The sequence below is a fragment of the Pseudonaja textilis genome, chromosome 2 (assembly GCF_049901715.1).
Source record: "Pseudonaja textilis isolate UNSWEBS1 chromosome 2, rPseTex1.2, whole genome shotgun sequence".
NCBI lineage: Eukaryota > Metazoa > Chordata > Lepidosauria > Squamata > Elapidae > Pseudonaja > Pseudonaja textilis.
The window spans coordinates 77,586,696-77,599,127 of record NC_141991.1 but is presented as its reverse complement, the minus strand read 5'-3'; the positions used below and the strand labels follow the sequence as shown (position 1 = coordinate 77,599,127).

The 12,432-nt window shown below is 37.0% G+C and overlaps 1 protein-coding gene across 3 annotated transcripts in view; it reads right to left on the bottom strand.

Annotated features, from left to right (window-relative positions):
* MACROH2A1 (macroH2A.1 histone) overlaps positions 1 to 12,176 on the bottom strand; it is a 38,222-nt gene extending 26,046 nt beyond the window's left edge. For 2 of the 3 annotated variants that reach the window (XM_026696510.2, XM_026696506.2), the window contains exons 1-2: positions 12,078 to 12,176; positions 2,618 to 2,818 (exon numbers count right to left, since the gene is read on the bottom strand). In XM_026696510.2, coding sequence (XP_026552295.1) covers positions 2,618 to 2,789 — 172 coding nt within the window. In that variant the 5' untranslated portion in view covers positions 2,790 to 2,818; positions 12,078 to 12,176. Of the gene's footprint in view, positions 1 to 2,617; positions 2,819 to 11,565; positions 11,652 to 12,077 lie in introns of those variants that run through there. The other variant, XM_087924367.1, reaches the window with a different exon arrangement.
* Positions 12,177 to 12,432: the final 256 nt, after the last annotated feature.

Sequence of the window (12,432 nt, the reverse complement as noted above, 5' to 3'; positions counted from 1 at the left end):
TCTCTGCAGCCCATCAAAATTTTCTCGCGGCCCACTAGACACGTGCTGCAACAGAGAATGCTTGCTTACTTACTGCTAGATAAAATTGCTTAATTACAGGGAACAGAAGCTATACAATGGATGAATTTTACTTGATCATTTAGACTAGTTTCTCAACTTTGACAATTTGAAGATGTGTGGACTTCAACCCCCAGAATTCTCTAGCCAGCATTCAAGTGGGCATTGATTCTGGGAATTGAAGTCCATGCATCTTAAATTTGTTAAGGTTGAAACACAGTGCTCTAGACCAGCGGTCAACAACTGGTGGTCCATGGACCACTGGTGGTCCAGGAGAAAATTTTGGTGGTCCACAGAAAAATTATTTGCATTTGTTATATTGCATTAAATCAGGGGTCCTCAAAAATGCCCCCTGGGTCGGGTACTACACCCCCCAACCAGGTACATGCAAAGAGCATTTGTGTTGCTGCAGAGTCTCCCCCTTCGGGGTCTTTTTGTGTGGGTCAGTGGGGAGCAGAAATTCCGACTTGAGGTCTGCTTCAGCCTACTGGTGCAGGGCTTTGGGCGAAGGCTGGAGGGAATGCTGCTGATGGCAAAGAGCCAGAAGGACTTGTTTCAGTGGGACTGCATCATGGCCTGGAACTTGCCAACCATCTCAGCCTGCTAAGCCTCCAGGTGCTGGTATGTGGCTTTGCACTCCCGCAGGTCTTCCCTCTGCTTGGAATGCCTATGTAGAGGCCGGCGAGGTGCCCCTCAATGTAAGTGACATCAAGTTGGCCATGCCCACCCAGTCACATGACCATCTAGACACGCCCGCCCAGCCAGTCATTAGGCAGATCATATTATTGGTCTGTGGGATTTAAAATTATGAATTTAGTGGTCCCTGAGTTCTGAAAGGCCGGTGCTCTAGACTAAGATTTCAAAGGACCATGAAATGGAGTACTTCTTGTTTGTTTGTTTCATAAAAGCAAATGACACATTCCCACTGCAAATAAACATTTTCACTTTTGATCATAATGATTTTAAATGGGCACAGCCATCAGAGTAATCAGTCAAATGAAAGTGTCTTTTTCTGAACTTTGCTTATTTAAAAAAATTAGTTAAACAGAAAAACCATGCAGGCAATTAAAAGAAAACATGTGCAGGAATACAAGCACAGAGTAATCACAGTTCCTCATAATGGAACTAATTAGAAGTAGACAATGCCTTCTTCTCAGTTCTTTCTATAATACCTTCCTTAGTGATTGCAGACCATGTTTACAAATTCCCAAGTTGCCGGATACTTCTACACTACCACCCCATCTTTACCAACCTCCACATTTGATCTTCATGCTTCATTTTATTTCTCTGCTCAAGATACTTCAGCTGACAGAAATGAGGAAAACAGTTACATAATTGGAGGCATGTGTTGCACATAAACATTTCTAGCAATACATGTTGCAAGTTGTTCTCTTAAATAAGACACACGGCAAAGATTATTTTGTAAAAGGACATGCAGTTTTGAATATTGTGATTTAGATTTCATGTCTGATAGTATTCCTTTTACTCCCAAGAAAAATGCATAATGATACAAATTTAGATATTTATATTACAATAATATACTAACTCAAGAATACACTACTTTGATCTCAAATATTTAGAGACTATCAGAAGACCTGGCAGTCTTAACAAGTGGCAATTTCTAGATGACTATGGTTGGTCTTGAAAAGTTAAGCAGGGTCAAACCTGATTAGTAATTGGATGAAAAACTTAGGAAATGTCAGGTCTGAAAAAGTTTTTTTGGGGGGGGGAATCCCAAAGGCAATGATGCAAATAAAATTTTCATATTTTATCAAGAAGCAATATGGACGTATCCATTTAATCAGTAATTGAATTAGACTTAAGGGCACATAAACTGAATAGTAGAAATACTTTAGCTTTATACTGATATTATTTAATATTAATCTACTTAATATTTAAAAGCAGCTCAGTATTACATCTTTTTAAAAATAAACATAATTCGGTTTTCTTAAAAGTTGTATATTTAACTTTTACAAGTTTACAACGAACAAAGAATCCTGCTAACCCTAGCTACCTATACCTTACAAAAATTTAGCCCAAGTGAAATTAACAACATTTCATGAAGATACAATAATTTTTCAGTACTGTACGTTTTAAAAATATAGGGTTTTTAAAATATTATCTTAGTTGCTTCTATTTTAAAAAGTTGACTTAAATTTCTATTTGTGGTCTTTTTCTCTTGTAAAATCAAATTATGAGCAGAAACTTTATATGCATTAAAGATCACTGTTACACTCTGACCTTGATTCTTATTAGAAGCTGACATACTGTAAGGGCACATGGGTATTTAAATATTACAAACAATTATTCAAAAGCTACAAATCTTCAGAGAAATCTATTGTAAATTCAATTAAAAAAAAACATTTACAACTGCTCAAATTTTATGGTATTGTACTTCCAAGAATTAGAAAAAAGAAACCGGGATTAAAACTTGACAAACTGGATTATGTGCATAATGTTTCTACACCAAACCTCCTCCTCACTTCGTTCATGAATTCCATTTATGATTATTTTATATTTTTATTGCTTTCTCACTATTGTCTTATTAAAATGAACTTACCAGTCAAGTATTCAAGTACTGCTGCCATATATACTGGAGCACCGACCCCAATTCTGTATTTTGGATGACCTTTCTTTATATAACGAAGCATTCGTCCAACAGGGAATATGACCCCAGCCTTTGCTGAGCGAGATGTTTTGGTTGACTTTTTCTTTCCACCCCTACTGGACATTTTTTTTCAAGGGGGTCTGGATCAGCACACTAAAAATAAAGAAGAAAGTAAGACTACCCATAAGTTCCATAATATTTATTGCAAATAATAAATAAAACCTGAATATTACAAAATATTAACAGCTAAATAAGGTCCATGATTTCTAACTGCACTGTACAATTTCAATTGCCACATTATCACAAACACAGGATATTTACTGTATTTCAACAATGGTAATGGAATTAATCATTATTAGTATCAGTGGTGGGATTCAATTTTTTTACTACCGGTTCTGTGGGTGTGGCTTGGTGGGCGTGGCAGGGGAAGGATACTGTAAAATCTCCAGTCAGAGGTGGTATTTGCCGGTTCTCCGAACTACTCAAAATTTCCATTACCAGTTCTCCAGAACTTGTCAGAACCTGCTGAATACCATCTCTGATTAGTATGTAAGCAAAATCAGCTTCCAAAATAAACAATATTTCACTGAACGATGCAACTTTTTGGATAGTAGGTTTGTTTAGGTTATGTGACAAAGAAGATATAATAGAAGAAAGATAAAAAAGGCCTGATAAAATCTCTAAAGCAAAAGTAGAGTTTAATTCAAAATTCTCAAAAAACAAACTTATACACCGATGTGTATACATGTGCATCAAATACATAAAACTTGCCTGGGGTTTGGACAATGTGCCAATAACATTCCTAACTAATTTCCAGATCAGAAAAACCTGTTGATACAACAACACTAATTTTCCCTAGCCTATTTTTCTACCTATTAGTTGTTTCTAGAATTGTTTCTAGTAATTTTGCTTCCTGTTTTTATAAAGACATGAAAACTTCCTCTATCAATTATTGCAAGATAGGGAGGGAGAGAGGGAGGGAAGAAGAAAGATAGGATATACAGTATGGTTCTGGTTAGTCCCACTTGAATAAAGTTTGTTATCGGCACTTTTCACATGAAAGTACACTAGTCTTCAATATATCTTTTAAGTTTTTGGACTGACCTTTACAGCAAATTCCAAGGCTAGCAAGGCCTACTTCTTACTAAGTCCTGTAAACAACACTTGCATATACAATATATAGTCCTTTTATCTTTTTGGAAAGGATAAAGAGTTGCAATTAAATTCCTGGAATGTGGAATGGTGGAATTCATCTCCTTACCAACCAGACTTTTATGCCATTCCCCAGATGGAGTTTCATAAACTTCAGTCTGACAACTACTTTCCACAAACATAATTGCACTTGACACCCATGAAGGATGGCCAAAACCTGCAAGTTAATTTACTACCATGCACAACCTTTTTATGGATAATTCTGCGGAGTGCCTGTAATTTTTACCTTGCATTTTTCTAAAAGTATAGGCATTACCATAAAATGCTAAAAAGCTCTGTGGGGAGGTGTAGTTTACAAACTGTGGCTCTGCTGGGAACTGGTGGGTTTTTTTTAAAAAAAAAAATCTTTCCAAAGACTTAAACTTTTGATTTCATGTTGTGGCTTTTTTCCTTTACCAGTGTGGAGATAGACAGTTCCATAAACAAAATTTTATAAACCAAAGGAAAACCTATTGGCATTTATTGACCTTCTCAGGCAAAATTGATCTGACATCAAATGAAATTATTTCACAGTAATTCTTCTCACTCTTTCTTTTCTCTTCCCTGTTATTAAATAATGATATCTCTGTTTTGAATTTTTGATTTGCTTGCTCTCCATTCTTTTTTGACCCCACTTGGTTCAATTTCATCACTATGTCTTTTTTGTGTATTTGCAACCAAGATCTATCAAAACACAAGTACAGGCATTTCCAAACAAAATAGTTTATCCAGTTTGATCCAATATTTAACTATTTCTATGAATGTTTTCATACAAGGCTGTAATGTCAGACAGATTGTAGTTAAACTTTTAATTATTCCATATATAGAAATTTGTTTATATTACAGAACAGACGTACTATTTCAACTGAGGCTATCATGACAGTCCTAACTGAATATAGTATCTTATCACTGCAACAACAATTGTTCAGACTTAATGAAGCATTGTAAAAAGTTAAGAAGCTTCACCCCATTCCTTTGTTCTTTTTATTTTGGAATTAAAATAAAAATGAAAACTGGCATGTAACTAACAAAACATCTGGTTAATTCTGGCTCTTCCACCAGTCTTTAAAAACAATAGATGCCTCAGTCACTCTGGAAATTGAACATTATAAAACCATTCACAACTAAATAATAGTAATGGATATTTTTCATATTTTATATTGAAATGTCAATCTAAACCATTTAAAACAACTTTAAAACTACATCTATTGAATTTTTAAAATCTACCAGTTGAGAAGAGGCTGGTTTATTAATAACAGTTACAAATACAAATGCCACCTGACGTTAAATTGTTTGACATATTTTCTTAAAGTTAATATACATATCACTGAAATTTGACAATTTCCATAAAGCTGTCCAATTTACCATTTTCCAACAGAATCCCAGAATTGGAACAAGCCATTTTAATCAACTAAATTCAAATAATATTCTAAATAAGATGCTAAACTTCTGTTAGTAGCTCAGAAATGAAGACAGGAGAAAAAAGTCATATCTCATCAGAAGTGTTCCAATTTCACTGGGTGTGCTACAATGTTGTATCCACATCAGATAGCATGCAACTGATCTTAAAAAGCTAAGCAGAATTGAACTAGGTTAGGACTTGAATATCTCATGAATTACTAAGACTACAAGTCAAATTGGGGGAAAATCTTGAAGAAAATATTATTATTGCCACAATATGGCAAGACCATGAAGTCACCAGAAGCTCAACTAAAAGGATGTCAGCCCTGCATGTTAGCCCAGACCAGAAATAGTAGCTCTATGTTTATTTTAAGATTATATTAACAGAATCATGCAAAGAAGTTATTTCTCCCCGCCTTTCCTTTTATTCTCCAGAAAACTAACATGGGTCCCGTCTGAAATATTTCCCATGCCCTCTCTTCCTTGGGGCTGATGTAGTTTTTTTACACACTGACTGTCCAATCTGCAGCTTTCAGCCCCCTCTCCCAAGGCCACTTCCACATATCACTACATCACTACAGATGAAGACTGTTCCAATGAGCAAGTTGGGTCACATATTTCACACTGACAAAGCTAGCTTCTGAAGCATATTTGTCAAGAAAGTTAATTTAATAATAGACTGACAGCTGGCCCTCAGAAGATGGGTGTATTTCAGCTGAGTTCATTTTTAATATCTATGTGGCATTGTGGCAGTAACTTGTTTCTTCTGAGATGCATTTGGACAATGACTTCTTGCATATACATGTCAGATTTTGTTACCTATGGCATTGCTACTAGATAATCATCTCTAAACGCTGGATAAAAGCCAAGCCAAACTAGAACTACATTTACATCTTCTTGAACAGACAAGACTGTGAATTCATAGCCATCCGATGGTTACCATTTCAATCTAGCCCATAAGTCATTTCATTCATTTATCTGGCTCTCCAGTAGTGTGAAATGAAGGGGATGCAACTACTGCCTGATATCTTCACAAGAACCATGCAAAGTTGACTATGGAAGTAAAATATTTCTGCAAACTAAGAGCTAAAATTTAGATTCAGGCCTCTACTGTGTAGCACAGGGTACCTATCTATGATACCACACTGATTTCTCTGCTGTTTTGTTCAGCTGAACTGTGTTCCTTTTACAATACACTACTACCAATTAAATTCTGCCATTCAGAATTTCCTGTTTTTTCTCCACAGTGTAATGCTGTCTCTTGCACTCTTACTGACCAAGATAGGATAGAATGCCAGATTAATACTGCACTATAGTTGTGTAACAGCATCAAGAAAATTACTCAGTGTAAAGTGGGGCTTTGTTAAAAAAAATGTACATACCATTCACTGTTTCCTTCCTCTTTATTCAGCACTTAAAACACAGTGCTTGCTACAGAGACTATGCTAGAAGCTGTCTTTCTACCCAGAATTGTGGAATTCAAATTTCAGTCTGTTCAAGAAAGTTTTACTTCTAACTCTACGCAGAATCATTTGTCTATACTGTATACTGTATATTTAAGACAGTGAAATCAAAGCAACTTTCAAGCCCTATAAACCCTGAACATTCAAATGTTTTATAGAATCAGTACATTTGGCCCCAACTAATTATTATGACACAGGAAAACTTTGACCATCATAAATTGCCAATTTCAAAAGAAGATGCACATCTCTTTGGAACTACCCACATGTGAAAGGGTCTCTATTTTTCTCCCTGAACTGTTTAACTAACAAAAAGTAATCACCACTGTTAACATCTTTTTAAAGAGTTACTAGGAATCTTGGTGAGCATCTAGACACTAAGTTGAAGATCACAAACTGAGTACAATAGCAGGCTCAGTCCCAAGTCACCAACAACAAGATATATAAAATATATCCAGAATGATAACCAAACACTAGCATGTTTTTCATAAATTCTCTTATTTTCTTTTAAAAGTATCTTAGTTTGGTGGAGACTTGTTTCACACATTGTACTTCACAATAAGGTTTGAGTTTAGCTTAGGGTTTTGTGTAAAATCATTATGATTCAGGTCAACTGAAAAAAGTCAAGAGTTCCTTAGGCCATCAAGCCCAATCCTAATTAAAGCATCCCTACCATACAGGTATTAAGCTTGTTCTTGGACTTCTATAACGACAGAGATCCCACAATTTCTCCAGACAATTGGAGATTATCAATACTCAATCAATATTGAAACTGAGATCTGATCAAGCATTCTCTTTATGCCACCCACATTGCATTTGCTTTCGTGCAGCCACATTATACTGCTGACTCATATTCAGTAAGAAGTCAGCTGCACTACACATTCCAATAAATCTTTAAGTATTATTTCCAAGCTGAGTAACTTACATCTGAGAATTTGATTTTTTTTAATGTAAACAGCTAAGCATAAGTCTCCATTACATATTTATTTTGCAATTTCAACCCATTTCTATATTCCATCAAAATAACCCCAAAATTACTTTTGTCTTTTAATAAATGTATATGTCCTAATTTAGTTTCATCTGCAAATTTGTTAATTTGTGTTGCTTTTAAAGTGCTCATACATAAATCTTTTTGTAATCTGGTCTAGAATCTTCCCAAGTAGTCTATATTTTGAGGTAGCCCAACTTGTGAAACAGTGCAAGGATTAGAGGAATTGTACCGAATCTTGAAGACTGGCAGAGTTTCCCTCTTTCCATTCTTATACCCAACAGAATCAAAGTAGGGTTATTTTGAGTTTCTTTCTCACATTTTCCCCTTTTCCAGAATTGAGTTGTCTTTTATTTTTCCTTACTTCTTCCCACATATTTTCTTCAATTTGTAGCACACAGTTTGGAATTCTACCAGTAGCATTGCATTTTAAAAGACAATTGGAAATGAAAATTGCATATCACTTAAAAATTGAAAGAAAAGTGTGTATGTGCCTCTAAGCAACACACCACATTATAGTTCCCCCTTTTTCCTAATTTTGAAGACACAGAGCTTTATACTTTTCCATTTATCTGGTACTCACCACTTCTGCAGATTTTTGAAACGTATTATGTAACATTTCAGCCAGACTTCAGTATCCTAGGATGCACTGAGATTTAAATACATTCAAAAGAAATATTCTCTACCCATGGCTCTGTCAACCTCAACTTTAATTCCTGTTCTTCACAGTTTCCTGATGGAACATAAATTCTCTTTGTTGAAAAAAATTGAACCAAAACCAAATCTGTTTAAATACCCTCATCTTAATTTCCCTTAAAATCAATAAACCATAGTTGAACAAACTTACTGAGTCTATCATCAGCACCTCTATAACTGTCTGGTTTGGTTCTGCAACCCAACAGGACACAGACTTCAGAGGATAATTAGGACTGCAGAAAAAACAATTACTACTCACTTGCCTTCAATTGAGGACCTGTATACTGCACGAGTCAAAAAGGGCACGAGTCAAAAAGGGGTCTGTAAATATTTTCACAGCCCCCTCACATCCCGGACATAAACTGTTTCAACTCCTTCCCTCAAAACGACGCTATAGAGCATGGCACACCAGAACAACTAGACACAAGAACAGTTTTTTCCTGAAAGCCCTCACTCTGCTAAACAAATAATTCCCTCAACACTGTTCAACTATTTACAAAGTGTACACTACTATTACTGTTAATCTTCTCACCACTCCTTACCACCCATCCCCTCCCTTGACTGTTTCCTAGTATGATTTGCTTGTTGATTGTACCCTATGGCTATCATTAAGTGCTGTAAGTTATGATTCTTGATTCTTAACGAATGTACCTTTTCTTTATGTATACTGAGAGTATTTACACCAAAACAAATTCCTTGTGCGTCCAATCACACTTGGCCAATAAAGTATTCTATTATATTCTATCTATTCTTACACTTGATACTCAACCTAGCAATTGCTTCTATTACAGTATATACATAAAGCTCTTAGGCAAACCTTTTTTTAAAGAATGAATGTGTAAAGTACTTATAGCCTTCTCACAATCTTTTTTTAAGCTGAGTATAAATCTGCTTTTTTGAAGCTATTAATGAAGCATTAACGACATACACACATGGAGTTCAGAAAGCATATTTGGTGGAACTGGGCCTTTCCATTTTATTGCTTTCTGCTGAAGGGAAAACATATTATGCTAATAAAACATAACCAAGTATAATCAGGGAGGCAAAGTGAAAGAAAATGTTGATGTCAAATGTTGTTTGGCAATATTTATGGTTGAAATATATATGCTATGTACTTCCTCATTCTGCAGTGTTTTTGTATTTTTCTGTAACCGTGTCATAAAACTGCTCTAGCTGAAGATATACGTTGGCTACTTGCCTACTTATGTATGCACTTCTTTTAGTGTGAGATTTTGCTTACATATACTCTCAGCACAAGACAACATAAATACATAGAATGCAGGGAAAAGCATAGCACAATGACAGTTATTCATCCTCCTTGAGTTTGTCAAGTAGTTTTTATTAAATCATTTTGATATTCTGGGATGGTGCTTTCATGCACATACACACTTTTGTTTCAATTCTTAAATGGTACATCAGTTTTATTTCCAATTATCTTCTTTTAAAATCTACTAATGCGACTGGCAGAATTCCAAATTGAATGTCTTAAATTCCAATGACTCTACAACTGCTGATACATTCCCTAATCAAAGACTATGTACAGAACGCATTCAGATGCAAACTCCAAATTTGTCACTGTCACTTGAACCAAGTTATTCAGATTCTGTTCTCAATTACACAAGTGTAAAGCTACAGTAGAAACAGTTGAAATATATATGGCAGTTAATAATAATCAATACTTATAATTAAGAATTTAATTATACACATAGTATAGGCATTACTGCACATTCCTATTTGTAGAATCTGATTAGAGAAAGAAAGAAAAGTATAGGTTTAGTTAAATCTAAAGAAAGATTTAGTCAATTAAAAATGGCTGAATATGTGTCAAGAATAAAATATATTGCAAATCCACAACAGAAATTTCTTAGTAAATTAATGTATTATCAAATATTAGTAACTACTATTCTGGTTTCTGACTGTCTTAAATATTAGGGTTATGCCATGTTTTGGATATGATTATGATTATGAGGATGCATGAATGTAATACCTATTACAATTCTTTAAAGCAGTCGCATCTTTTCCAGGGTTCATATATCAGTTACAGAGAACAGCCATGCAATACCAGGAGAAAATGCAGCTGCTTCAAAAAGTTGCACACAGATGCTATATTTACTCCTCTGTATGCTCCAAATTGCTATTTTGAAATCAAATCTAAAGCATGTAGAGTCCTACTAAAAATTTCTGTTCACCTACTCATGCACTTCTTGCCTGATTGAAAGAATGACTGATTTTGGGGCTTGTTCTTTTCAAACCCTAAGAAACAGAAGAAACATGTAAGCTAGAGTAGTCCCCATACACCTGTTGCTAAGTAACATTCTCCCAATAGGCGTTAAGGCACAAATATTAATACTCTAGTGAGATGAACAAAATCTCCGATCGTGAAAAACTGATATAACTCAACACTGCCAAAATCTACATATTGAGTTATGAATTAAGTCAGGGTAATAAGTAATAAGGTAATTTGGTCCCCAAACTGAAAATGACAACATACGTTTGCCAGGAAGTAATTTTGAAATTTCATGCATGTACACTTCAGCGAATTATCCAAATTAGTAAGAAGTGTACTTCATACTTTGAACAGATTCAAACCGTATCTTATTAATATTGGGGCCCCCACCTTCTTGACTTACTTGTGAGCTATGACCCTGTTCTAACCTTATTCACAATCACCTTCTTCTGAAGTCCTTTTATAAACTGAAGGTCATAATTCAATTAACAGGTCTTCTAAACACATTTATTATTCATTTTATTATGGCTGCCCGCTTCAGAAGACAGGGTAAATCTCGCAGGGTCAGCATCACAGCTTTGGTTCAGATTTCTAAAATACTTTCTTAAATGTGTTTTGGTGTGTGTGTGTGTGTGTCCCCTTTCCTGACATGGTATTTTCTGCTACATTATTTCATCCATCCCTTCGATAATGAGCTACTTTAAAAAGCTACTTTTGAGCAAAGCAGTTTGGGCCAGGAGCATCCTTTGCCCTGAAACAGGGAACATGACCCCCCATTAATTCCCCACCCCCAGCATTTCTATTTGCAATCCCTGTTCGTTATCTGTTCGTGTCCAATGACCCGAGGTGAGAGGAAAGAGGAAAGTGAAGGACGGTCGAAGGGAGGGAGGAGAAACGTAACCGAAGCAAGCCAAACCATTTTTCTTTAATTGTTTACATTGGGGAGCAACAGAGCTGTTTTCCTCGGGATTTGCGGATCGCTTCCCAATCCGACCCTGCTCGAGCTGAAGTCAAAATGAGAATAGATGCAACGAGAGAAGAGAGAGTTTATTTCCTGGTTCTCTTTTAAGGGCATAGCGGGGAAGTCTTCCAGCTCTCTCTTAACCCTGTCGATCCCGAGAGAGGGATCTTTTCTCTCCCATGCCCCACCCCCTACTGAGATCCCAGATGCCAAAAAAAAGTCGCGGCTGAGCTCTCCCAAAGATCGCCCAAGAGCCGAACTTGGCGGCGACTGCCGGGCAGGCAAGACAGGGGCTGCTGCCTGCAAAACGGACACCTCCGGGGCTGCAACGGCAAGAGAAAGAAAGAGCGAAGAGCCAGCCGTTTCCCAACCCCACCTTCCCAAGCGACCGAGAGAAGAGCGGCGAGCATTCAAAGGACAAGCCCCGCCGCCGGGCAGCCTTCGCGTCCTGGAGGCTCCGGGCAAGAAACGCGGCGTGGATCACTTACGGCGCAGCGGGGTCGGCGGCAGCGGTAGCAATGCGTCCCCCCCTTCCCGGCTTCTCCCGCTCCCCTCTGAGCTCCGTCACGCGTGAACTGGAACGACTCAGGCGAACGTGCAAGCGCGTCCCACAATGCACAGCGCGCAGCCCTCGTCACATCCCCTCCTCCTCCTCCGACTTGGGGGCCTCGGCGCGCTCGCTCGGCGGCGCGAGACCTTCTTTCCTTCCCATCTTCCTCCCTCCGATTCCCTTCCTTCCTTCTTTCCTCCCTCCCTCTTTATTCCCTTCCTTCTTCCCTTCCCATCTTTCTCCCTCTCATTTCCTTCCCGTCTTTCTTCCCCCCTCCCTCTCTCATTCCCTTC